The sequence below is a fragment of the Sarcophilus harrisii genome, chromosome X (genome assembly GCF_902635505.1).
Source record: "Sarcophilus harrisii chromosome X, mSarHar1.11, whole genome shotgun sequence".
Classification (NCBI taxonomy): Eukaryota; Metazoa; Chordata; class Mammalia; order Dasyuromorphia; family Dasyuridae; genus Sarcophilus; species Sarcophilus harrisii.
In genome coordinates this window covers 54,685,813-54,711,698 of record NC_045432.1, presented here as the reverse complement: position 1 = coordinate 54,711,698, position 25,886 = coordinate 54,685,813, and the positions used below count along the sequence as shown (strand labels likewise).

General features: G+C 49.3%; 1 protein-coding gene across 1 annotated transcript in view; it reads left to right on the top strand.

Moving 5' to 3' along the window:
• LOC100934823 (wiskott-Aldrich syndrome protein family member 3-like) overlaps positions 1 to 14,578 on the top strand; it is a 76,439-nt gene extending 61,861 nt beyond the window's left edge. Inside the window, 6 exon segments of the mRNA XM_031945146.1 lie at positions 1,202 to 1,355; positions 2,548 to 2,665; positions 8,676 to 8,851; positions 10,384 to 10,647; positions 14,188 to 14,506; positions 14,508 to 14,578. Of these exon segments, the coding sequence (XP_031801006.1) occupies positions 1,202 to 1,355; positions 2,548 to 2,665; positions 8,676 to 8,851; positions 10,384 to 10,647; positions 14,188 to 14,506; positions 14,508 to 14,531 (1,055 nt within the window). The 3' untranslated portion in view covers positions 14,532 to 14,578.
• Positions 14,579 to 25,886: the final 11,308 nt, after the last annotated feature.

Genomic DNA, 25,886 nt, shown 5'->3' with positions numbered 1-25,886 from the left:
GTAGAACATCAGCGCTAGCAAGAGCCTGAGAACTAGATGACCTTAGAGGTCATGTTGTCCATGCCCGGGACAGGGGGTGACTTGCCCTAAGTCAAAGTTGATGACAGAGCCAAGGCCAAAGCTATCCCTGGATTCCCTGTATCACATAGCCTCATTTGGAAGAGATGTGCGTTGAGATCTACAGCTAACGGGAACATGGACCTGTGACAGAGCTTCAGAGGGTTGAGGATGTGTTACTCCAATCCCTAAAGTGCTAAGTGATTTCTAGTCCTGCCTCTGATGCTGATGTGCCATGTGACCTTGGCAGAGAACTTCCCCACCCTCCTTAAGGCTCACATGGATTCCAGTTAGTTGTTGACTAGATGGTGATGGTCAAATGAGTCCCAGGAAGGGAATTGGGTACTCAGGGAAAAAGCCAACCGGCAGCTAGCTGGACGGGAGTTGTATCATAGATGATAGTTTGTGAGTTAGAAGAGACCTTGGGCCTCACCTATCGTACCCCCCCCCAATACAGGGCATTGCCTAAGCTAACCCAGCTGGGATCTGAACCCAATAGCAGAGTTAGTAGTGCCTCCCTGTCTGCCTAATGTGGTTCCTGCTTCTTGAAGCAGGTAAGAAGGACGAGCTTTGAGAATAGTAAGGTCAGAGGCAGTGGAATCTTCTGGGTGTTTTTTCATGTAATGCAAAGTGATACTTCTTGGGAAGCTGGAGGCATACAGCCCTGCAGGGTCTCAGCAGGCAGGTCCAGGAGACACATGACTACTGTACAGTTTGGAAATCCTGAGCTATTGATGCCACATGGGAGGCATCTGGTGTGATGAGTGGACAGAACAGGGAAGTGGGGGCCATGTCACCACTCTGGGGTATAGGCTCCTTTTCTGTGAAACAAGGGCTCCTTTACCTTTATTGTATCTGGACCCCCTCTTCTCAAAATCATGTTTTTAAATAACTCGAGGAAATGCTCAATTTCAGCCGGAGGTTGGTAGACATGAAGTTGTAAATTTTTCCTCATTCAACATCATGGACCCCTTGAAATATATCCATAGACCCCCAAGGGCTCTGTGTGGACCCCATTTATGAACCCCTCAAGATCTATCCACAGACCCCCATGGGCTCTGTGGACCCCAGGTCCTGAACCCCTTGACTAGATGATCTCAAAGGTCCCTTGCCACTCTAAATCCTGTGCTCCTCGGCTCCGCAGTGTCCCTGCAGGATATCAACATGAGGAAGGCTTTCCGGAGCTCCACTATCCAGAATCAGCAGGTGGTATCACGTAACTCCATCCCCAACCCCGTGATGGAGATGTATCAGCGGTGTGACAAGCCCCCGCCACTCAACATCCTCACGGCCTACAGGTAGGAGGGAGGGTAGGGCCCCTAGCCACAGGATAGGTCTGAAGAGCCAGAGCCAGTATGGCCCCAGTCAGGGCCCTGTTCTAGCAGGATCCTGCGCCTTTGGGTTTGCTCAGGACCTCACTGAGCCCTTCCCTGGCTGTGGAACTTGAGGCAACTCATTGCATCTTTCATAGCTTCAGTTTCTTCATCTGATAGTGGACCAAAAAAAAAAATACCCTTCCTACATACAGGACCATGGCATGCTAGCAAAGTGCTCGCTGGCCTCTTTTCCCCACTTAGTTAAAACAGAGGAGCTGCTCCCATGAAAGAGCTTGTCCTTGGCTCCAGGCTGGGCTGCCATCTCAGCTAGGCAGTGACCTCTGACTGCGCGGACCTCCCTGCCTGCTCACCGGTCAAACGTTCCTTCCTGCTCTAGACCCGGCCTCTTCACTTCTTGGCTCAGAGCTGGGGGCATGAGGATGAGCACTAAGACTCTCACCACAACACAGAACACTCATCACTTAACAGTTGTGGTTGGTGATAATCAAGAAGAGCTTCCTGTATGATTAGAGGATTTATACTATAGCCCAGTATCTCCCTCAGTGCCTCTGCGCACAATAGACACCAAATACATCTTCCCATCAACTCTGGGTCAGGATCCCCATTTTATAGATGAAAAAAACCAAGACTCAGAAAAGTGAATGACTTGCCTTAGGTCACACAGCCAGTGGGGGGAGGGGGAAGGAGGTGTCAACTCTGAGCTCCTGATTGCAGTCAGGTTTTTTTCTCATACCCCACCACTTTCTGAGTAGGGTTAATTCCTAGCCCTGTCCCAGGAAAGCCTGCAGCTAGTACTAAGCAATACCCATTTTTCAGGCAAGTGCTTTGCAGGGCAGGTGGTTTGGGTGTCGGTTGGTTGGTTCCACCCTTGACCTGGCAGTTGGGAGACATAGTGTTAACCATTTCCTGGATCTTCCAGACCTCCCGTCTGATCTTTCCAACAAGACAGGGCCTTGCCCCTTCTTGGAGAATGTCCCTGAACTGCAGAAAGCTCAAGTTTGATTGGGCCTTGGGGCCGAATTACAGCTAAGCGTGGCCTTAAGCACCTCTCACTCTTTCTGGTCTTCATCTTGCTCTTATGAAAAATGCTGGGGCCGGACTAGATGTTGACTATCAATGAGCTCACTAACATCCCCTTTTGGGTCCATTTCAGAGATGACAAGAAAGATGGCCTTAAATTCTATACTGACCCATCATATTTCTTCAACTTGTGGAAAGAGAAAATGCTTCAGGCCACTGAGGATAAGAGGAAGGAGAAACGAAGGCAGAAGGTACATGGGTGGGGCTGAAAAGAGAATTAGACTTGAGAAGAGCTCTCCATCTCTCATGGGGCCATGACTTCGGCTTGGAGTCATGTTGCGTGACCTCGGGTAAATCCCTTCTTTCAGAACCATGGTGCCCTCATCTGCAAAATGAGGGAAGTGAACTAGATAAGCTCTTAGGTCCCTTATCATTTGTGATTATGTGTGCGTGTGTGGGTGTGGGTGTGGGTGTGTGTGGTTTGCCATGTTTTAGGAAGAATCTTGACAAGCTGTGGCTTTGCCAGAAGGGACAGGGCCAGCATGAGGAAGGGGCTGGAAGCCATGCTCTGCAAGTACTTATTTTGGGAAAGGGAAGGTTGATAGCGTGATAGCAGTCTTCAAGAATTTGAAGAGTGACCCTATGGAAGAGGGACTCATCTTATTTTAGTTAGAACCAGGAACTATGTGGGGAAGTTGGCAAGAGATTCTGGCTCCGATCTCAATTTGGGGTCTTTTGTTGCAGGGTTTGCAGGTCAAATTATCATTTGCATATGAGGTAAGGCCTATCTGGCCTCTCAGGGCCCATCTAATCCTGAGATTCCCCAGTAGAGCTGAGCCCTGCTCATGCTGTCACAACACTACTCCAAGAGTGGCTCATGGTGCCTTCTAGGCTCCTTTTCTTCAGAATTCACAAATGCAAAGCTCAGCTACCCAGTTTGGAAGGCTGCAGACTTTGTCTTCAGTGGCATCAGCCTTTGTCCCTTCTGTCCACCTCTCCCAACCTCTCTTGACCCACCTGGGGCTCCCAGGATCCTACCGGCAATCCTAGGCGGGACTAAGGAAGAAGAGGGCCCGGTTGTCCTTGACCCTGATCAGCCTATATATAAAATATCGTGTTCTGTTCGGGAGGCCACATTTTAAGGACTTTGATAAGCCAGAAGATAATCAGGATGGGGAGGGACTAGGAGAGCCCACCACGTGAAGATTGCTTGAAGGAATTGGGGAAGAGGAGACTTGGTAGCTGTTTTCAGGTATTTGAAGGGTAAATGACTGAGAATACAACGTGACCCATCACAAAGAGCTGACATTTTGATTCCATTTCAATGAATTGCCTTTGTGAATCACTTTAATCTCTTGCTAGCTCTATCTTCCACCCCCTAACCGTGGGTGTTCTTTTCTCTACATATCCTATCTATCCATGTGATTTCATCTGCTTCCTTGGGATCACCTATCATCTCTACATGGATAACTCCAAAATCCAAACCATTATCATAAGCCTTTCATGTGTTATCAGTGATTATTAACCCTGATCTGTCCTCTGAATTCCAGTCCCCTCTCATTATTGACTGTCAATGAGACAGCTTTCTTCTGGATGTCCTGTTGGCATCTCTAAATCAACATGGCAGAAACAGAACTCATTGCCTTCCTCTTGAAAAATGATCCCCCCACACACACTTCCCCCTTTCCATAAAGGTATGATCACTGATTGCTCTTCTACTTCCACATCATCCTTCCTATCTGCCCCCTTCTTTTCACCCACATTGGATTCCTTGTCACCTCCTTCCTGGAGCATTGGAGTAGTATCCTTGCCTCTAGTTTCTCTCTTCTCCCATTCTTCTTCCATACTCCTATTAAAATAATCTTCCTAAAGCACAGATTCCATGCTCTCAAGTTTTGGGTGGTTCCCTGTTGCCTCTAAATTAAAATAAGAACTCCTCAGCCTGGCATTTCCTTCTCACCCTAGCCCACTCTCTCCAGCTGGTCCAGACTAGCCCATTCTTCATTCACCTCCCATCCAATCATCCATCCAGGCCTTCTTGCAATTTGCCTCTAATCCTAACACTACCCACCTTCCCAGTCTCCCACCGTTAGCCTCCTCGAGTAGTCTAATTAACATATGTCTCTATATAATAAGAACAACAAAACAAGATAATTGATATGACAACTCTAAGAAAAACTGGCTTGTTTCTTAAATTCATCAAATAAATACCACTATTTCTTCTGGAAAGGCTATTTTTCTAAGTCAGCAAAGATGGTGAAGTCATCTGTTAGGTACCCAAAGCTGCCTGGTGGATGATCTCATCATCCCCTTCCTTGGCTCCCACTTCCCTCCCATGGTTAGCCTTCCCCATTAGGTCAGCTCCTTGTGGGTAAGGGCTGGCTCGCCCTGGTGTTTGTATTCCTAGCATCGAGCACGTTCCCTAGCAGAGGAAGTGATTAAGACATGCTTTTTTATAGTCATTCATTTAAAGCCCTTTACGCTTGAGCTCCAACCAAACTTTCCAGGCTTATTTTATGTTATTCTCCTGTATTTATTGTACACTCTGGCCAGACCGGTCTGTTAGCTGTTCCTTGAACTCAGGCTCTCATCTACTTTTTCTCCATGTCTTTCCATAGACCATCCTGCCTCAAACACAAGCCTTGTTCACCTTTGCGTCTTATAATCCTTAGTTACAATCCTTGGATCTAGAATCAAGAAAACCTGAGTTCAAATCTAACCACAGGCTAAGCCTTAGTTGTGTGATCCTGGGCAAGTGACTTAGCCTCTTTTTCCCTCAGTTTCCTCAACTGCAAAATGGGGATAATAATAACGCCTACCTCATAGGGGTTGTCGTGATGAATAAATGAGGTAATATTTTTTTTAAAAAGCGTGCTTACCACAGTGTCTGGCACATAGCAGGCCCTATTACTAAAGTATTAAAGGTTCCGTTTAGATGAGCCTCCTCCAAGAAGGCTTTCCTAAACATTCCCACTCCCACTTGTTAAACCTCTCCTTCTTAAAGGTACGTTGTTTATGCTTACGTGTTTGTTGTTTCCCTGGAGGGCAGGGGCTTTGCAGTTTTGTCTGTATATTCCCAATGTCTGGTGCTGTTCTCAGTATGCACGAAGAGTGGAGCAAGTGCATGGTGAATTTATACTGAAGTCAAAGGAGGCAGACTTGACATCCACAGCCTCTTTTCCTGCCATCTTTCTCCAAAGGAGATTTTCATTCCTGCCAGGAAGGGAAACAAGAAGTTGGGGCCAGAGACCACCATTCTCCTCTCCTCAGAGAAAGGGATGCTGGCAAGAAGTCTATGTGCTCCCCTTAATTATTGTTACTCTTGGGGATACGATCGGGTTTCAGCTAACTTTTTGATCACTTTGTCATTTTGCAGGGAAGGGGCCTCCAGGCTCTACTTCCAAGGCTTGACCCCTTTCTCTCCTAATACCATGTTTCACAATTGATATATAGCGAATAGCAAAGACACCCCTTTATCCAGATCCTAGCAAAACAGAAATAGGAAAAGGCACATGCACAGAGTGAAGCTCTTAGGGTCTTGGAGCTCACCCAGAAGAAATTTCTCACAGGCTCTAGAGTTGCAATCTGGGCTTAGGGACATGATGGTCACTGTTCACCCCTCTCATATCTTCCTAAAGTCTTTTCCTTAGCAGGGATTGAAGTGGGATTTTTGTCCTCCATCTCCTTTCTTCAAACTGGAAGCCAAGAGCTCCTGAATGTTGAGTCCCCAAAGGAGGACCATCACCAATTCACCCCACCCCTTACCCAGGACAGGGCCTTCATCTCCACTAGTAAAGAGAGAGTCCCATACCAGTGGCCTTTGGATTGGGCTTACATAAGGGCTACCACTTTTCTCTCTTCTCACTTGCTTCTAAACCTTGGACAACCTGGCTTCTGATGTCATTTAACTGAAAACTGTTCTCTGAAATTTCCAGGCACTGCCAAATTACCCAGCCTCCCAGCCTGGATGCCCTCTCAGCAGTTTTTGACACCGGGAAGTTCCTTCTCTTAGTGGATGCTCTTTCCTCTCTAAGTTTTCATAACATTACTGTGTCTTGGTTCTCCTTCTGTCTATCCAGCTGTCCCTTCCTTCTTAGCCTCTGCTGGCTCTTCATCCAGGTCACCCCACCACTCACAACAGGGGTCCCCCAGGCTCTGTCCCAGTCCCCTTCTCTTCTCCCTCTCCCCATTCTTTCTTACATTCTCTGCTCCCTTGGGTTCAGCGATCATGTCTATGCAGATGATCCCTTAATCCAGTCCTAATTGACGTTTTCACATGCTTAATACAGCTCAGATCCTGATTTGGAAAGGTCTGAAGCCAAATCTAGGCCTCCTCACTGAAGAAAAACCTTTGTTTTGATCAAAATCGTGACCTGACAGTACTCTCAGATGCTGAAATGGACTATGAAGGAAAACTGTAGGACCTTTTAAAGTAGCTAGCTTCTTACCAAGTTGGCAAGCATTTATTAGGTACTGAACTATACTAATACCAGGCGCTATACTAATATATAGAGGCTTTTTAAAGAGATTTTTTCTTTCTTTGTAGAAGGGTAAAAGCAGTCCATGATCAAAAAGCAACCACATGCAAACAATTCTGGATAAACAAGATACGGGCAAACAAAATTAGAAGTTGTCTCAGAGGGTAGCCTACATGCCTTAAGAGGGTCAGGAAAGACTTCTTAAAGAAGATGGGATTTTAGCTGAGACTCGAAGGAAGCCAGGGAAACCAAGACGGAGACATGAGGAAGCAGAGAGTTCCAGACATAAGGGGACAGCCAAAGAAAACATTCAGAAAACATCAGAAGATGGGAGTGTCCTATGCGAGGAAGAGCCAAGGGCCCTGGGTCATAGGGTATTGGGGGGGTCAGGTAGAAGATAAAAGGTGTAAGAATACTGGAAAGGTGAGAATTTTGAAAAGCCAAACAGAGTGTTTTATAGTTGATTCGGGAAGGGAAAAGGAGCTGCTGGAGCTTATTGAGGGGTAGAGGATGAAGTAGTCAGACATTGCTTTCGAAAGAGAATGCCGTCATCTGAATGGAGTAGGATGAGCTGAGGCGGGGAGACCGGGTGGCAGGTGGTTGCAGTAGTCCAGGTGAGGAAGGCCTGAGCCAGGGTGTGGCAGAGAGGAAAAGGGGATGTATAGCCGGATCGGTGGCAAGATAAGACTCAGCAGAGCCTGGTGACAGCTCGTTTTGGCGGGATGAGACAGAGAAGGAGGTGTCAAGGGTGACGATTGGGGTATGAGCCTAAGGCACTGAGAGGATGGTGGAACTATTGGTAGACAAGAACAGGGTATAAAATCATCTGTCTGGTGTGGCTCAGTGAAGCGCCAACTTTATGAAGCAAGCCCTATGCTGGTGCTGGATGCTGGGCATACAGTGCTAGCACCACTTAGGCCCTTTTCTAAGGAGCCAGCACTCCAGTGGGGAAGCGCCAAGCACGGTGCAAAGGAAGTGGTCAAACACAATTCTCCAAGAAATCTGAGGTGGAAGGGTTGTGTCTGCATGGGATGTCAGAGATGGCTTCACAGAGAGGCAGTGTCTGAGAGAGTTCCCAAAGGGAAGAAAGACTTCAGTGGGGGGGATCTCTGTTCCAAGAGGGGGCGTGGCATGAGCAAAGGTGCAGAGATGGGAGAGGGCAAAGCAGAAGCAGAGAGCGGTGGACATGAAGGAGAATAGTATGACAATAGGACAAATAAAGTAGTCTGAAGCCTTGTTGCCAAGGACCTTGAATGCCAGGATCAGGGGATGGTACTTAATCATGCAGGCAATTGGGAGTCACTGAAGATCTATGAGTGGTAATAACAGGACATGATCAATAGGAATAGTGACTCCTATCCACTGCAGAGAAGAGCCCGGAAGCAACAGCGCCAATTGGAAGGCCAATAAAACACAAACAGTTCATCCCGTGATGCTGCCGGGGGCTGTGGCATACTCTGATTAACTTTCGCTATAGGTTCCCTCCTGGCCTAGTGTTTACTTTGGCAGCTAGCTTGCTGCCTCAAAGTGTTCTGGCAAAGTGACCATCAGAGACAGAGACAGACCCATATCTAGTCAGTCTCTCTGTCTCTCTCTGTCTTTCTATGTCACTGTCTCGCTCTCCTCCCCTCTCTTTCTCATTCCCCTCCTCTCTTCTCTCTCTTCCTCCTTCTACCTATCTATGTGTGAAGGGCCTCAGCAGCTCTAGAGTAAAACGACAGGACTGGGTTGGATTTTGGTTGATCAGCATGGGGAGATTGAGGTGTTTTGTGTTGATCTCCAGGAACAGCGGCTGGTAGAGGACTCCACCAGGGAGGTGAAGAAAGTGCGGAAGGCACGGAATCGGCGCATGGAGTGGAGCATGATGGCATATGATAAAGAGTTCCGGCCAGATAACAGGTTCTCGCCATCTCCGTATCACATGGCCTCCTCAGAAGGATCACTGTCCCCAGATAATAGGCAGGTGTTCTCTAGTTTTACCCACTCAGCCCTTTGTTCCCCCTTTTCTATTAGCAAAAAGTGTGCCATATGTGATGCTCCTGTACAGAAGGTGGAGCTCTTTCTCAGAATGATCCCTTCTCCTTCTGCCAACCAAAAATCCCAAGACCTCATCTACTTTCTCCAAGGCACAAGGCATTCATGCTCTTTAAAAAATGATGTAAGAAATCATTCGTCATAAAAGAATTCAGAATGCACTTCAAATCAGAAAAACATACAACTCCTTATGGTGAACGTTTAATTTCTGGTACAGTCCGTACATATCAGCACCCGTCTCCCTTGCTGTCTCTGATCTGGTTGTTTGGGCCAAAGTTCAGGCGTGTTGTTTCATGAGATTCTTTCCACATTTCAGGATGTCATTTGCAGTGAAATATCCATTACATTGCTATCATCTTCACTCACCTAAAATTTAGCCCTTCAGGTTATTTCCTGTATAAATGCTGCTGCTTATTTTAGTATCTTCCCCCCCCCCCCTTTCTGATAACACCTAAGAGGCAGTTTGGTATAGTGGCAAGTACTAGCAAGCTATCCTTAGAGGAAGAAGAGCTAGGGTTCAAAGTCCCAAGCCGGATGGATGTGGAAAAGTCGCATAAACCCTCACTGCCCCAAGCCAAGTCTCTGAGACTAAGTGACGTGTGCCAGGAGATGGTGCTCCTGCACCTGGCATTTCCTCACCCTGATGAAATCCCAGTCGCAGCCCTCTTCGCTTTACAAATGGTCACATTCAGAGCAAATTGGATCAGGATAAAGAGTATAGTTATCTTTGTGATTCCTCCTGCATCCGACCAATATGATCCTACTCATTTGAATTCCAGCAGCAATATGTGAGGATAGGAGCCACCTTTTTAAACTTCCAGTGGTTGAAAATGGCTCAGTCTCCAGGACTGTATCCAGTCCTGTTGATGGCTTTGGGATTTAAGGCAGGGAAGGGCCCTTGATCTTTGGAGGAGTTGGCAGCTCCGTTGTTTTGCCTGTACTCCCACCTTGATGTACATCTCCTGTGCTTTTCAGCCCCATCTTTTTATGACAAAGGCAAAAAGCAGTGAAGTCAAGTCAGAGCTTCCTAGATTATGTCTAAGAACCCTGTGATAATACGAATACTTTAAGTGGCAGTGTGGCACGATGGAAGGATCTCTGCATTTAGTGGCAATTTTCTTCTTTGTAAAATGAAAGGAGGCAGTGAGGCACTGCTATAGATAGAGCACGTGCCCTGAAATCAGGAGAACCTGACTTGAAATGTGGCCTCAGACGTTTAACACATACTAAGCTATGTGACTCTGAGCGAGTCACTTAACCTTAATTGCTGTGAATTTAACAAAAAGTAAAAAGGTTATTTTTAGGGTTGACTTTTTCGGCTAGCAATCCTCTGACAAGTGATCCCATTGCTACTTCTCTGGCTCTCCCTTGGCCACACCGTGGCTAGCCATCTCATCTTCAACTTTCCCATTCGGTTCAGTGAGGGATGAGACCATTGCCATATATATTTGCTCTAGGTCTTACGCATCTGACATCGGTGATCACTCCTACCCAGCCAGTCCCAACCATCCAGCCCAGCAGGTGTTGGCACCCACTCCTCATCTGCCCATGGAACACAAGGAGATCATCTTGGCTCCTAGCCAGCTCCCGGAGCTGGCGTACCGGCCCGCGGCCCCAGGAAGTCGGCAGAACAGCCTCGGCCGTGTCCAACAGCCTCATGTGCCGCAGCCTCCGGATCCAATACTGAATGGACCCAGGCCTCAAACAATCAAGGACTATGGGTAGGCTAGCATGCTCTATGCGTCCTCCTCCCCTTTCTCGGCTTTGGGTACAGGGACCTGACATCAGAGGAGGCAGCGACTTAAGGGCTTGTCCCACTGAGCCTACGGCAGGTTTCCATGTACTTCATATTCCCACAGAGCCAGAGCCTAGAGGGGAGCTCTGTACCACATGGAATCTCATTTCCTAGGTGTCATCATTGCTCGTTCTGCCCTGGGGCAGGGTGGGGTATCGGCAGCTAGAATAGAAGCCCAAACTGAGCCGCCGCTCACGTGTGTACATGCAGCACAGAGGAAGGTGGTCCGGGGTGCCCCTCAGCCTGTCTCATCTAATGGCTGCTAAAACATAATTCAGCACTATCACAGTGTCTGAGAGAGTTCCCAAAGGGAAGAAAGACTTCAGTGGAGGGAACTCTATTCCAAGATGAAGGATGGCATGAGCAAAGGTGCAGAGATGGGAGAGTGGCTCTTTCCACGTTTCAGCACTTCTCTTACCTAAGCTGGTTTCAGCCACATGCACAGGTACCTTGCCTGCTTCTTGGTGCCCTTAAATACTCCCAGTAGAGCTGCAGTCACCCACTTTCTTCAACACCCTCACCCTAGTAAGAACTGGGAAGAGAACCTACCAGTTCCTTTTCCCTCTTCACCTCACTCCCCATCATCCTGAGAGCCTGGGAAGTAGATAAGTTGATTATTGTTATTCCCGTTTGACAGATGAGAAAACTGAGTAGATGATCTCTAAGATCCCTCCAACTTGAAAATCTATGAACCGCTGAAAGGTAGGGTGCTTGTCCAAGGTCACGCAGCTTGTGAGAATCAGAGCAAGCAATGGGAAAGGGTTCTTCTGCTTTCCAGTCCTGTGTTCTGCCTGGACAGGCCAAGCTTGATCATATATCACTGACTCCTGGAAGACCTTGGACAAGTCACTACCCTTTTGGGCATGTCAGCATTTCTGTTTATAAACTAATTATGGTTCTTTTTATCTTAGCTCAGGACTCAATTTATGGCACTCAATGAGTCATTTAGCCTGAGCCTCAGTTTCCTTGATAGGTCATTTAACCTAGCTAAGCCTCAGTTTCCTCACCTGGCAATTGATATTAGTGATCTTTTCACCATCACCCCCACCTGCCTTCTGACTTGGGAGGAGGGGGCTTTGTAGATCTGCGGATAATATAGAAATGGCAGGTATTAGCATGTTTACTTTGCCCACGCCGAAATTCCTTTCCATTTAGCCGCAGTCCGGTTAGGCCCCCTGCCTTCAAGGCTAATGCTCAGTTATGTAGCGGGGGAAAGCTAGAAAACCTCCTCTGGAGCCTCCTTTGTTGCCATGATCCCCAAGAAAGATCAAAGGCTGCGGTCCTTTGTTGGTGCCGAAAGAATATTCAAGTTATTTGGGACTCTGGACCACACGCTGGTCTCCAGCTTCAGGGAACCTTCCGGGCCCCGCTCAAAAGGGGAGTCTGGCCAATGTGTTGATAGTAACGGAGCTGCCACTGGCAGGGGCGCCTGGCTCCACAGCTCAGAGGCTGGCTTGTGATCACATCAGGAAGCCAGTGGCCAAGGAGATTTGTCCACCTCAGAGATTCGCTGGGTAACCGCCAGACTGATGAAACCGTGGCGCCTGGTAGGTCAGGGCCGTAGAAAAAGCCAATCCTGCTTGGACTGCCCAGCTCTACAGAAGGGTCCGTACGGCCTCTCGAGACCTATAGGATTGGTCCAGATAGAAACTGTACTTTTCCCAAGATACTGCTGCTATGAAACCTGTTGTTTTCAGGGTAGTTCTGTGTATTTTTATAGTTCTATGTGTTTTATATCAGCACATAGACTTTTCTCCTCTTCCAGAGAATCTCATTTTAGGGCATGCCTTGTATTTGGGCAGTTAGAGTTGTATTTTGGGGTCTAGACCCGGTTTTACTGGTGTAGGGAGCTTTCATTGGGAAAACTCCCCAGATCCCTCCCTCCCCCGACCTGTGACTTATGGTTTCCAAGAGGACATGAGAGCAGGCCCCCTGAGCAAGCTCATTACCCACCCCACTGAGCTATTCCTCACCAGAAGCTCCTAGCACCTCAGCATCCCACTTTCCAAAGAGAAGCTGAGCAGGATGTTTCCAGTTGAAGTTGTCATTCAGGATTGCATCCATCACATTTCTGGATGCTGGCTGCAGAACCAAGAGGCCTGTTTTCAAATCCTGACTCTGAGGCCTTGACTAGATCTGGCTTTCTCTCTGCCTCGGATTCCATATCTGTAAAATGGGGTTAGGAATATACTATATACTCCTTCTCTTACAAAAGCACATAGCACCCTGTTATCAGTGGTCAATCGGGGCCTTCCATCTCTTCCATCCCTAAAAACTCCTTGGTCCCACCATTTTGGCTATCATCTTATACCTCCCTACTCTAGCTCAGCTCATTCTCCTCAAGGCTCCTCTGGGGGTAGGCAGCTCTACCCCAGATCCTCAGTGGCCCTTCCAAAAGCTGGGGTCATATCCATGTAGTGCTCTGTCTACGTGAATGAACCTCACAATAACTTACTATACTCCCCTTTTACAGATGAGTATACTAAGATTTAGAGAGTTTGAGTGACTCCCCAGTCACTCAGCTAAGGAAGCTTTGTAGGGAATTGAAACCCAGCCTCCCTCCCTCTCTCTCCCTCACACACGACCAGGACTTAACCTTTTTCCATCTGTGACCCCTTTTTACCCAAGACATTTTTACATGACCCCGGGTATATAAAATGGGTATACAATTTAAAGATTTACCTACTGATAACAAATCATAATTTCACGACCCCTATATTCAGTTATAAGACCCCATATGGGGTTGTGACCCACAGTTTAAGAAACTTTGCTCTAGCCCTACTATGCTTCCTCTCCAAAGCCAATCCACCGTCACCTACAGGGTCTGATTTCGGGAGTGCCAGAAGGGCCTGTGTCCCTGCAGATCTTACCTTGTCCGTTGCCAGATATCTGAGATGAAGTCATTTTGGCTTTGTCTCTTTAGCCTAAGGCTTTATTACTTATTAAACTGCCCGCCTCTCCGAGAGAAGTCATACTTGAAGCTGTGGGCCAGTTGTATCTTTGAAAGTGACTGGAATTTCCCTCCCACTGACTTCTCTGGGCAGAAGTTTGCTCTTCTGTAAAATGAGGGGGTCCACTGGAGCCAGATGTGCTGTGACTGTGATGGCACAGAAGAGGATGGGTGCAGGAACTCCTGAAGGGGAGGGACAGGCCATGGGCCAGTGCCAAGGAGCGACATTAGCTCATTGGTAATTTTTCAGCCACCAAGGCTCCTCTGGGGAGCCTGGTCAGTGTTTGTGACCCCTCCTCTCTCTGCACCTTACTATCAGAGGTAGTCTGGGATGAGCTCTAAAGGCCCTTCCAGCCTTCTGAGTTTGAACCTGTGACTCCTTGGAGCTTGCACTGCTCCTCAAGGCCGAGGGACTTGGCCCTTTCTCTTGCGGTGGAAGTCACCGGAAGGAGCCTGACTTACGAGTGCTCAGATTTCAGGTCTGATCTCCGAATCTCTCTCTTCTTCTGCCTCCAGGTCTCAGCCAGTGCCCATGGCCGATTTCTTTGTGCCACCTGCTCCGCCACCCCCGCCTCCGGTGATCCCCTCGGCCCAGACGGCTTTCGACAGCCCCATCTCTGCTCCACCTGCTCTCGCACCTGCTGCCACTGCCACCCTGGCCCACCCTGCCTATACACCCTCCCCACCCCCAGCCCCACCCTGCCCATACTCTGTCTCTCCCCCGCAGACTGGTCCCATGGGTCCTCCTGCAGCTCCTCCTCCACCCCCTCCTGGTCCCCCAATGGCCACGGCTTCCCCAGCCCACTCAGCCTCTCCGGGTGCTGTACTGTCTGAACCACGGAAACCTCAGATCCCGTTGATACCAATGAGTGATGCCAGAAGTGATCTTCTTGCTGCCATTCGGAGGGGTGAGTATGATAGAGGGAAGGAATAGAAGGAGTTCTGGTGATGGCACCTCACGGCCACCAAGGATTCTGACAATTGAGTAGAGTACAGAGAGATCTCCCAGGGACCTTAGCAGTCCACAAGAGGTTTGACAATGGGACCGGTTGTGGCAACTCCAGTGACCACAGTTTCACCCATATGGGCACTACTTCCATTGACACCTTAATTGATGGTCTTCAAGAGGTGATATGGCCCTAAAATTCATCCCCCTGTGGCCAACTTGGTGATGAGCCTCTAACTCAGCCAAGCTCTCATGATGCCCGTCCTCTGATCTTTTTTAACTTGGAAATCATTTTCAAGGACCCATGTAGCTTCCAGGCCATGGGGAGGATTCATCAGAGAAGACTCTAGTGGAGTGTGGGTAATGAAAATAGCATTTGAAGGGTGATAGAGCACTTGACTTAGAGCCACTCCGAGTCCACGGGACTGTGGAAAGAATAGTCATGAGGATCCTTTACTCCGATCCGTATTAATTATATAACCGCTCAATTTTTCTGAGACTCGGTTTCCTCATCTTTCAGATGGGAGGTGGGGTTGGACCAGGTGATATTTAAGGTCGGATCCAGCCAAACTATTTTGAGCTTGGAAGTTGCCTTATGGTTGACCCCAGCATCTTGGAGAGTTAGGGGGCAGCCTCAGGCCCTGAGCCCTTTCCTCCTTTCTGGAGGTCTCTAAGAATGGAGTGGCTGTCATTTCTTGGGAACAATGGGCTTCATGGGAGGTGGGGTTGGGCTGACTGAGCTGCCAAGGTGCCGAGCTCCTGTCTTCACTGTTTCTCTGTAGGCATCCAACTGCGGAAGGTACAGGAGCAGTGGGAACAGGAGGCCAAGAAGGAGCCTGTGGGCAATGATGTGGCCACCATTCTCTCCCGGCGCATTGCAGTGGAATACAGCGAGTCTGATGATGACTCTGAGCTGGATGAGAATGAGTGGTCAGACTAAGGGGTGGGGCAGGCCAGGCCGGGCTGGGCTGCTGAGTGTACCAATGCAGCTCCCCCCCCTCTCCCCTCCTCCCTTCTCCTACCCCGAGCCCCCACATGACCTCCCTCCCTATTAAGGCTCCCTCGATGCCTCCCACCTCCCTATCCCTGCCCAGGCCTCTGTTGTGGCCAGGAGCAATGGGCAGCCGGTAGGGTGGCTGGCCTGCATACTCCAGTGTGAGGGTAGGCAGCAATGGGGGTGGGGGGAGCTTTTGAAAAATAGATTTTCATCTCTTTGGGCTGATTTAGATAGGATCCTGTGTGTAGGCAGGGAAATGAGTTAGATGGCTGCTCAAGGTACCCTTAGTTCAAGGCTTTTGGTAGAAGAGGGCAGCTCAGCTTGACGTGCTTGAGCAAATGAGAGAAGGCCTTTTCTCCCCTGGCACCCCACTTCCGGCTCTCCTCACAGTTCTGTGGAAAAACTTACCGTCCACTGAGGCCCATTTGGCCCAGACATTTCCGGAGCGGCTTCTGCCTGAGACTGCGGGGCACTTTTCTGGAGAGTAGCCATGAAAAGAGGCAGTTTGTGAGTGCCGTGGTGCTCCTTTTCTGAGCCCAGGTGAGCAGAAGCGGAGCCCTTGGAGGGTGCCAGGGTCCTTTCTGCACAGCCTGGGAATGAAGAGATGCCCCCGGGCAAGGCGCCAAGCAGCCGTCAGGATGCGGGAGGCTCAGCAATGCCCCGGGAGGGAAGGGTGTCAGAGTGGAGGCCACAGGCTTCCTCATTATTGCTTATGCGTGTACACAAGGAGGCAGCCTGCTGGGATGGGAGCACTAGACTGGGAAGCCACACGCCCTGTGTTCAAATCCCTGTTCTGACACTTCCCAACTGGGCAGTCTAGTCAAGAAACTTCCCTCCTTTAGGTTTCAGTCTTGTCATCTGTAAAATTAAGGATTCGGACCAGGCGACCTGGTCGTAGGGTTGCTTCTGAGTCAAGACCTAGACTTCCATGGGTGGATTCTTTACTTAGTTGGTCAACCTTTTCGGGAGGGGGTGGGGGGAGGGAGAACTGAGTAATCAGATCTGTAATTTCATCTGTACAGGGAACTCCCAGTGTGTAAATTCTGTCCCCTGATGCAGAGTGGTACCTCATCTGTAGCTGCCAGTTTTAGAGTTGCCCAAAGCACCGAGAGCGGACCTAGCTTAGCCAGGGCCACACGGCTCGTACGTGGCAGAGAAAGGACCTAATTGTGAAGTCACTTCTTTAGCCATGAGACCATCCTGTCTGTCCATAACAAAAGTTTAATCCCAAATTAATATTCCCCCATCCCCCAGCATGCTCTAGGGGTAACAAAGGCCTGAGGGAGGAATGCAGAGTGTAATTAGGCATGGAAGCTTATAGTGCCAAGGGTGCCTGCTGAGTGACCCGGGCTCTTGGGAGACAGAAATGAGTGAGATTTCCTCCTCTGGAAAAGGGCCACCGGAAGAGCGTTTACACAGGAGAGCCCTGCCGGAAAGCACGGCTCCTGCCTCTCTTTAGGGCTTTAAGGCACATTTTGCCTTGCTGAGCCCTGCTTCCCCAGCAGAAAGGGGGAATAATAGCACCCTGCTTCCCACTTCAGGTAAATTTGAGGAGAGAAAAAGAGAAGCCTGTTGGATATTTTGATCATCTTTGGTGACAAAAGCAGCTCACATGTCTCCAGTGCATCATGGTCACATATTCATAGCTTCATTCGAGCCCTCCACGGCAGTCCAGTGAAGTGGGCAACAGAAGGTTCCCCTTTTTACAGATGAGGAAACTGAGGCACAGGAAAGTCAAATGACTCGTCAAAGTTCACACGGCTTCAAAATGGCAGAATTGAAATGACATTGGGTGTCCCGATTCCACTGGACCAAACTGAGCTTCCCTAGAGTCCCTCCTACCCTTTCTCCTCAGTGGGAGCCAAAGGGAGGGGTGCTGTCTCTGAGCACTGTCTCTGAATCTTTCCAAAGTTCGGTTGTGGGTGGCAGACAAGAAATAGTCTGGTCATCCCTGCCTGTGGGAGTGGCTACGGGCTGGCTTTAAAAATCCTTGCCCCCTCCATGTAGTTATACTAAGATTTTTTAAAGGCCCACCCAGAAAATCACCCACAATGCTAATAATAGTGCCATCCAATTTGCCAGCCATGCAGCTGGTGCTCAAGAAGGTGAGACCTTTAAGAGCCCTAGTGGGTCTGGGGAGTGTCTGTTGAGGGCCCCCTTTGGGCTGGCTCCTCCCCACCGGGTGCTGCTGTCTAGTCTCTGTGGTCCAGGAAGGAGGGCAGCTGAGAGCCCCACTCCTCTCAGACTTGGCCGCTTCGGTTCCAGTCAGCGAGCATCTGCTTAAGTGCCAACTACGGACCGGAGGCTGCACTAAGCCCTGAGGGGACAGATGCCCACAAGGAGCTTAAATTTCATTAGGGAAGGGATGTAACATGCACAAGCGGGTTAATAGAAAGTAATTGTGGAGCAAAGAGAGCACTAGCAAATTGGGAGTGGGAAGTGGCACCTGAGCTAAGCTTGAAAGGAAGCTGAGGATTTGAAAGAGATGGAGGTGAAGAGTGAGGGTGGTCTGGGTACAGAAAGGCCAGTTTGTCTCCTGGGATCGCCATTTTAGGAAGGCCGTCAGCCTTTCGTGGGCCAGCTGGGGAACTCCATAAGGTTCCACTTTGGGACAACTCAAGTGTTAGGAAATGTTTCCTTCTGTGAAGTAGCTGGAGGGGCAAGGGAATGGCAGCATCAGGTACACCCGGGTTCAAATTCTACTCCCAATCCTTCCTAGTTATGTAGGCCTCAGTTATCTCCACTGGGCAATGAGGGCATCTCAGAAGTCCCTTCCGCTTGGAAAGCTCTGCTCCCGGAATCTCCCCTCATTGTCTCCTAGTCTGGCTTTCAGCTCGGGACCTTCATGTATCGAGTAACCACTCTGCCTCAGTTTCCTCACTTATCATTCTGTGTCATCTGGCAGGACCCATCAGGCCATCGCTCCCACTGCTAGTCCCTAAGAGACTGGGAAAGTGCCCTTCTCCACCTCCTCATGGCTCCTTCCATTTTTATCTCCTCTCATCACCCCACAAGAATGTGCTGTGGCTCCTAAGTTTCCAGCAGCAGGTCTCGTGGAACATGGCCCAGGGTCCCCCCAAACCCGGTCCACTTTCTGTGGACAAGTATGGCCGGTGGCTGGGCCCTGTAGTCATTCCCCAGGCTGGGGTGCTTAAGGACAACAGAGACTTAGCTATGTACTCCAGAGCTAGGATGACCCCAGCCCCACAGCCTTGGCTACAACAGTGGCTTAGCCGGTCCCTGAGGACCCCCGGGAGCTTCAGTGGAGGTAGTTGCCCGGCCTCTGAGGTCGCTGGTGCCTAGTGGCTCAGAAAGGCAGTGGAGGAGCTCCAGTTGACCGGGTCACAGCCTGGGGGCATTGGCCCACGATCAGTTGGAAACTTCAAACAACCGCCTGGGCCCGAGGAAATGGATTTAGCCTTTGGCTCCGGACCAGGGTCCCATTCTGCCCCTCCCCTGTAGCCACAGTCCCCAGACACCCCCAAACAATCTATTTTTTGTAAGCTACTTCCTCACTTAGAAAAGCTGGTTGCACAGATGAATAGGGAGAATGAGCTAGGCTTCCCATTCCTCCTCCCTTCCCCGTGGCTGCTGACTGAAACGGGCCCTCTGCAGACCCCAGAGGCCACAATGGTTTCCAGTATTGCCCATTCCTCTCCCTGTGTCACGACTCTTCCCTATGTTCTGTGTTCTTCTGGAACCGTCAGAATTATGGAATGTCTGAGCTGGAAGAGACCTTAGAACCAAAAATGATGGATGGAGCCATCCGTCTGCCAGGCATCTTAGAGCCTAGAACACAGAGATCACCAGACTGGGAGGAACCTTAGAACCCAGAATGTCAACAGTAGTAGCGGCCTTAGAGTGCAGAATGACAGGTGCCAGAGGACATTGGCATGGCACAGCTGGCAAGGACCTTTGAACATGGGATTTCTGGGGGGAAGAGACCTTAGAACAAAGCCAGGAAGGGCCCGAGAAAACTCCGAAGGTCTGAATTCTGAGAACAAGGGCACCAGAAATGGGACTGAAGGCCTGGGCTTAAAACTGGGGTGCGAGCGCCAGGAGGAAGAGGAAGCCGGGTTCTCACAGAATCATGGCACCTCGGGTCTCTAGCTGAGCAGGAGTCCACTGCTAGGTCTTTGAGCAGTTCAGGGCACATTTCCTCTGTCAGCTCAGTCAGGACACTTCCTCTGCTCCCCCAGTGTCTGGCTGCCCTCGGAACCCGAGTCCCAGGGCTTGGATGCAGCTTTCCTTTGGAGCAGTTCAGAGTCAAGGTCTCCCTCCCCTACTTGTCAGACTAACAGAAACTAGGGGTCATCCAGCCTCTAAGGCCCACCCAGTTTTTCTTGTCAGTGGCTCTCTAGCCAGATGATTGCCTTTTATGCCAGCCCACTCTCCCCCCACTCCCCCCCCCACCCCCAGATGGGCCTAACTGCCCCATACAAGCCAGGAAATGGATGCTACTGAGACAGGGAGAAATGGAAGTGTGATGAGACCTTGGCTCTCAGAGGAAAGTTTGGAGCATGGGTGTACATGGGCAGCACCTTGTAAAGCCAGCAGTCAGAAAGCATGGCTTCCCAGTCCCCTGCTCTGCTAGTCTCCAGCTCTGGGATATTGGGGAGGCGAATTCTTCTAGCGTTCCCTGAATGAATGGGCTCACTCTGTAATGGCCTTTCTGGCGCTAAATCCTCCCCCCACCCCAGTCCCCTTTTGCTACTTTGCATGAGTTTGGCCTGATATTTGTGCTGCTTGATCTCTGTGTGGCCACCTCGGGCTTGCTGATGGGGGGTGGGAGAGGTACCCGCAAAGATCCAAATTTGACTTTCGGCCACTATGCCCTCTTCCTGTTGTGAATTGGGGATCTCTTGGCTTTGCTACATGTGGAAGAAATGGGATTCCGGTTAGCGCCAGCCTCTCCATCCCTGGAAGGAAGGAGATGGCGTTTCCCTGCCCAGACTGGTACAGCTCTAGGGGCATCGGGCATTTTGTCGGCGGCTGTCGGACAAGTAGACCGTTGCACGTGTATTGTTCGGGTCAGTCCCACCCGTTTTGAAGAATGGCCTTCTGGGACCCCCAAGTAAATGAGCAGCTGCTCTGCCTCCCCACTCCCGCCCCATCCCTGGTGTGCATGAGAGGAGGGTAAAGTACAGGGAGGGTTTGTGTGACTAGCTTCAGGCTGGGGAAGTGACTCCAAGAAGGCTTTCTGGACAGCAGAGCTGGACCTTGAGGACCAGCACCCCAAATTTCCCAAGCAGCAACGTAAATGCGGCTGTTGTCCATTTACAGTCACTTGTCCTGAAGGCTAGCTCAACTAGAGGACCTCTGGCCAGCCAGTCGGTCCTTGTGCTTAGGAGGCCCCCTCTTTGAGGATGGATCCTATTGCCTTCCATCTTTTTCCCCCAGCTGAGGAATTTGACCATTTTCCACATCTGCTGCCTGTGTGATTTGGGCCAAGTCCCTTCACCTCCCCGTGACACATTTACTTCATCTGTCAAGTGATGACATAGGAGTAGATAATGTCTGAGATCCCTTTTAGCTGTGAATCCCATCATCCTTTGCAAAGGCACCTGACCCATTTGAATTACTTGGGATCTACTCTCTGAAAGACAAACCCCCCCCCCCCAACCAGTCTAGCTATTTCTGCACTGGACCACCTCTGCGCAGCTTGGTCCATCTCCAACTGCTAGAATCCTAATGATTCTTCAAGTTCAAATGCCATTTTGTCCAAGAAGCTGTCTTCATCCTCGCCCCCCCAACCAGTCGGCTAGAAGTGAGATTGGAACACTTGATCCTCATCTACGTGCCACAGCCTATTCTAATTTCTATTATCTGGGTTTCATCTGACCTCTTCCACCTTTAGGGTGAGCTCCTTGAAGGCAGGGCACCCACAGCATCCAGCACAAAAGGTGCTATCGAGATGAGTGGGAGAGAAGGGAGATAAGCAAGGCTGTGAATGTTGGGATATGAGAAAATGAACGGGTGGGAATTGTTCAGATGAAAGCCAGGGTTGGTTTCTGAGCAATAGCTCTTCCGGGAGTAGAAAGAGAGAGAAGGTAGAGTTGAGCATTGGCCTTAGGGCAGCCTAAAGGACTTTAGAAGTCCTTGACCCCTTTGTGTTGCATTTAAGAAAACTGAGCCGAGCCCAAGGGCACTGTGGGAGTGAGCGATCCATGCTCCCATCTGGCTGGCACTTTCCTAGCCTGCTAATCTGATCTTTGGGAGGGGCACACTAGAATGCCTTCCAAGCTCCATTTTTAACCAAGGAGCCCTCTGAAGTCCAGAGCAGACAGTACCACAGTAATCCAAGTTGGCAAGAAAGCCAGTGGCGAGAATGCAGGGCCCTAGCCCTTGTTCTGGGTTCCACTAAACCTATCAGATTCCCTCCCTCCCTCTCTCTCTCTCTCTCTCTCTCTCTCTCTCTCTCTCTGTGTGTGTCTCTCTCTCTCACACTCACACACACACACACACACACCAATCTATCTAGGAGTTAGCAAAAGATCCCCTTTTGACCTGTAGGGGGTGGCTCCAAAGGCCTTAGATGCTTAGACTTCGGACAAGGAAGTAAGCTTAGCGGTAATCAGTGGGAAGAGATCCTTCGCCCCTCTCACCACCCATTCCCACTCTTCCTGTCCTCCACCACCGCCAATCACAAACAGTCTTTCCTTTCCTTCCGTGGAGACTTTCCAAGCTGGCTTGGCCTACAGGTAGGAAAGAGTAGTGGTCCTGTCCCCCTGCAATTCTCTGGAAGCCTTTGCTTCTCCCTTATTCCCCCTGCTCTCTATGCACCAAGATGGAGAGGACATGCACCCCTGGAACTGCCAGCTGGGCCCAGGGACCGGCACATTGGTGCCTCCTGCCTGGCAAGTGGCGAGCCCAGGCTAGCCTCGGGTTCATTCGGGGCTGGCTGCCTGTCCAGAGAGAACCGTGTGGGCTTCAAACTTGTGAATTTGCACACGATTCAAGCTAGCTGATGATCGATCCGCATTATTCTCAAGCTAATGTTCAAAAAGCCATCCCGCATCAGGTGGGATCAAAGCCCTTTGCATTTAGTCAATAGATGTCGCTGCCTGTATCTACCCACTGTATGCGGTTTGCTAAGTGTGAACGAGTGTGTCTTACCCAGTGTTGTGGGATCTGCTTGCCTCGATGTGGACCCCAGAAGGTACCAGTTGAATGGTTGCTAAGCAAGCTCCCCTTGGTGAGAGGGAAGAGAGCAGCTTTTCAAGACCTGTGTGTGAACTCCATTTGTTAGCAACATATAGCCAACGTAATCTCCCAAACTGCTGACACTTTATGCATGTGGTAATAAAAAGAACAATAAAGATTGGCTTCGTGTGGGCCTCTGCCGAGTCTCTGTGGCACGTGCTTGGTGTGTATTTCTGCGGGGAGGAAGGAAGGTGGGAAAGGGAGGGTGATGCTGGATCACGACAAGAGCATTGGTGTAACTGACAGCCAGACGCCTTTGGACCGGGTCAAGTCCAAGCGCTACCCAACCCCTGAAGCCTCTCCCGGATGACCCTGACGAAGGATCCCCCAATTTCTCCGTGGTGGATTTGGAATCCTAGGTCTGCCGGGCATTTACTGGTCCCGAGCCCTCCTAAAGGTAGTACCTGATCCACTTCTACATGGCCCTAATTGGCAGAAATGGTTTCCATCAAGCCCAGATAGGCCTCTGTCATTCCTCCCCTATCTATTGTTCGTAGAGCAGTAGAAGGTTAGAGCTAGAAAGAACTCTAGAGATCTAGTCCTGATCCCCTCTTTTAGGAGGCAACTGAGAAACGCCTGTCCCAGGAAGCAATGGGCCCTCAGTCTAAGGTATGAACCTTAGGTTAGAACTGGGACCGTAAAAATAACATAACTAGAAATAACCTTGGAACATAGACTGTCAGATGGAGGGGAGCTTAGGAGATAGTACAGATGAGGTTACAAGTGGAAAGATTCAGAATTTAGAAACTGAGAGCTAAACGGGACTTGGAAAAACAGACCATAGATAAAGGCTCAATACCCCTAAGAGACAATGAATATAAAGACTATTAAGGAGAACGGAAGGACATGTGACCTGATGCAAAGTGAAGGAAGCAAAACCAGAAAAACTCTAGGTAGTGTAACTACAATAATATACCTGGAAAAGGCAAAACCAAATTCAAACTGACTCGTATGCACTTAGAATAGCCAAGCTTGACTGCAAGACAAGAAATGAGAAAATCAACTTTCACTGTAGAGATGGGAGACTATGTGGCCAACATTACGTTTGTTAACTCATTTTGTGTGTATATGTGTGTGTGTGTGTGTGTGTGTGTGTGTGTATCTTGATTTTGCTTTTACAAAAATTTCTTTAGAAAGTTCTTTGCTGTAAGGGAAAGCTTTCTTGCGAGGGAAGAAGGAAGATATTTGTAAGTGAAGGTGACATGAAACCCAAAACACAAAGAAAATGTTTTTGAGAAAATAGGCATAGAATGTTAATCTAGAAGAGAATCCGAATGGAGCAGCACATTGGTGCGATGAGTCAACTGCTCGGTCTGGAGTCAGGAAGGCCCGAGTGATTGGCTGTATGACCCTGGAGAGGTCAGTGAACCTCTGTGTGCTTTACTTTGCTCTTCTTTGAAATGAAGCTAGTAATAGCACCTACAGAGCTCCTGGGAATGTCGTGAGGATAAAGTAAGACATTTGTAAAGTGCTTTGTGCTAGCTTTTAATCAAAATAGAGTGTTAGGGCTAGAACGGGAAGGTGATTTGCCTTGTCAACCAGGAAACTAATGGCCCACTCGGCAGTCTCCAGTTCTTCTGATCCAGTGCTCTTTCCCTAGAAGATGCTGGCACTACAGCAAAGAATCTGAGAGTAGCGGAGATGAGGAACAAGAGTGAGCATCATGCAGTTCTGCCTGAGACCCCAGGATTTAAATATGACAAAGCATACACAGGGCAATGGCGTGACATGCTTCCTTCTTGGACTGCAAGAAGAACTTGGATTATTTAAAAGAATTGTCCATGACCATAAGGGGCATCTGCAAACTTGAAAATCTCCCACTTAAAAGAAAAGACAGATTTCCAATCTACATACATCCAGTCTCGATAGCTTCTGGTCTGCAGTTTCCCCGATAATTCTAACCCTCTTAAGATCCTCCCCATATCTGACCTTCTCTGTTCCAAGGCCCTTCCCGGTTCTAACTACTTTCTAGGTTCCGTTCCATTTCTAACATTCTATGCTTGAAACCAATGTTCTGGCCTAAGTTTCCTTCCAGCTCTGACATGGTATGTCAAGGGCCGGCTTCTTAAATTGTGGCTTTCGACCCAATCTAGGGTCTTGTAACTGAATGTGGGGGAGTCACGAAATTATGATCATCAGTGAATGTTTGATCTATACATCATATACCTGGGGCCGTGTCAAAATTTCTTGGCTGAAAAGGGGGCACAATTGGAAAAAGTTTAAGAAGCCCTGTTCCAAGGTCCTTCCCAGTTCTAAAGTCCTCTGTTCTAAAATCCCTTAAGGGTTGTTATTATTCTAAAATGCTTTCAAATCCTGCCATTCTGTGTTCTTTGTTGAACTAGTCTCCGAGGTTCCCCCCGTTTTTATGTTCTCTGGTTCTGGTGCTGCCCTGATGTTCCCTAGCGCTTATAGATTACCCTGGAAGACTCGGGCCTGCTCTCTCTCAGGGAATGTACCCAGGCTGAGCCGCTCCCTGTGATCAGGGGTTCTGCAGTCACTACTAATTCCCTCCATTTTACACATTCCTTCTCATGGTGACCCTGAGGCTAGAATATGTGTCCAGATTTTTAGGGAACTAAGCCTCAGGCTTCCTCCGAGTCCTTGGGAAGGCCTTTCCCGACATTCTGTTATCACCTGAAACTGGGAGAGTATTGGGGTGAGGGAGTCTGAGTGCCAAGTCACAGAGGAAGAAGTGGATGTCAACTAACCTGCCCGCCTTGTGAGTGCTGAAACTTGGGGCTAAAAGCCATACTTAGAGCGCAGTTAGACCTGGGGACACACTAAGCTCTTAAAAATAGCAAGGAAATTAGGCCTCGTGAAATTGTCTGTCTGGGAGCCGACAACGACAATAATGATAATGACAGTGGCCAAGGACCCAAGGCTCTCCTGTAAAAATGTGTCAAGCCCCAATCACGGTCCCATCTCTGACACTACATCAATTGGGGAGGGGGGGACGAGAGAGGAGGGCTACCGGTCTGTTTCAAGGCAGCTGAATCTGCTTTTAAAAAAATACATTTCCTTAGAAGAATAGCACATGGCGAACCTATATTGGATTACTTGCTGTCCACG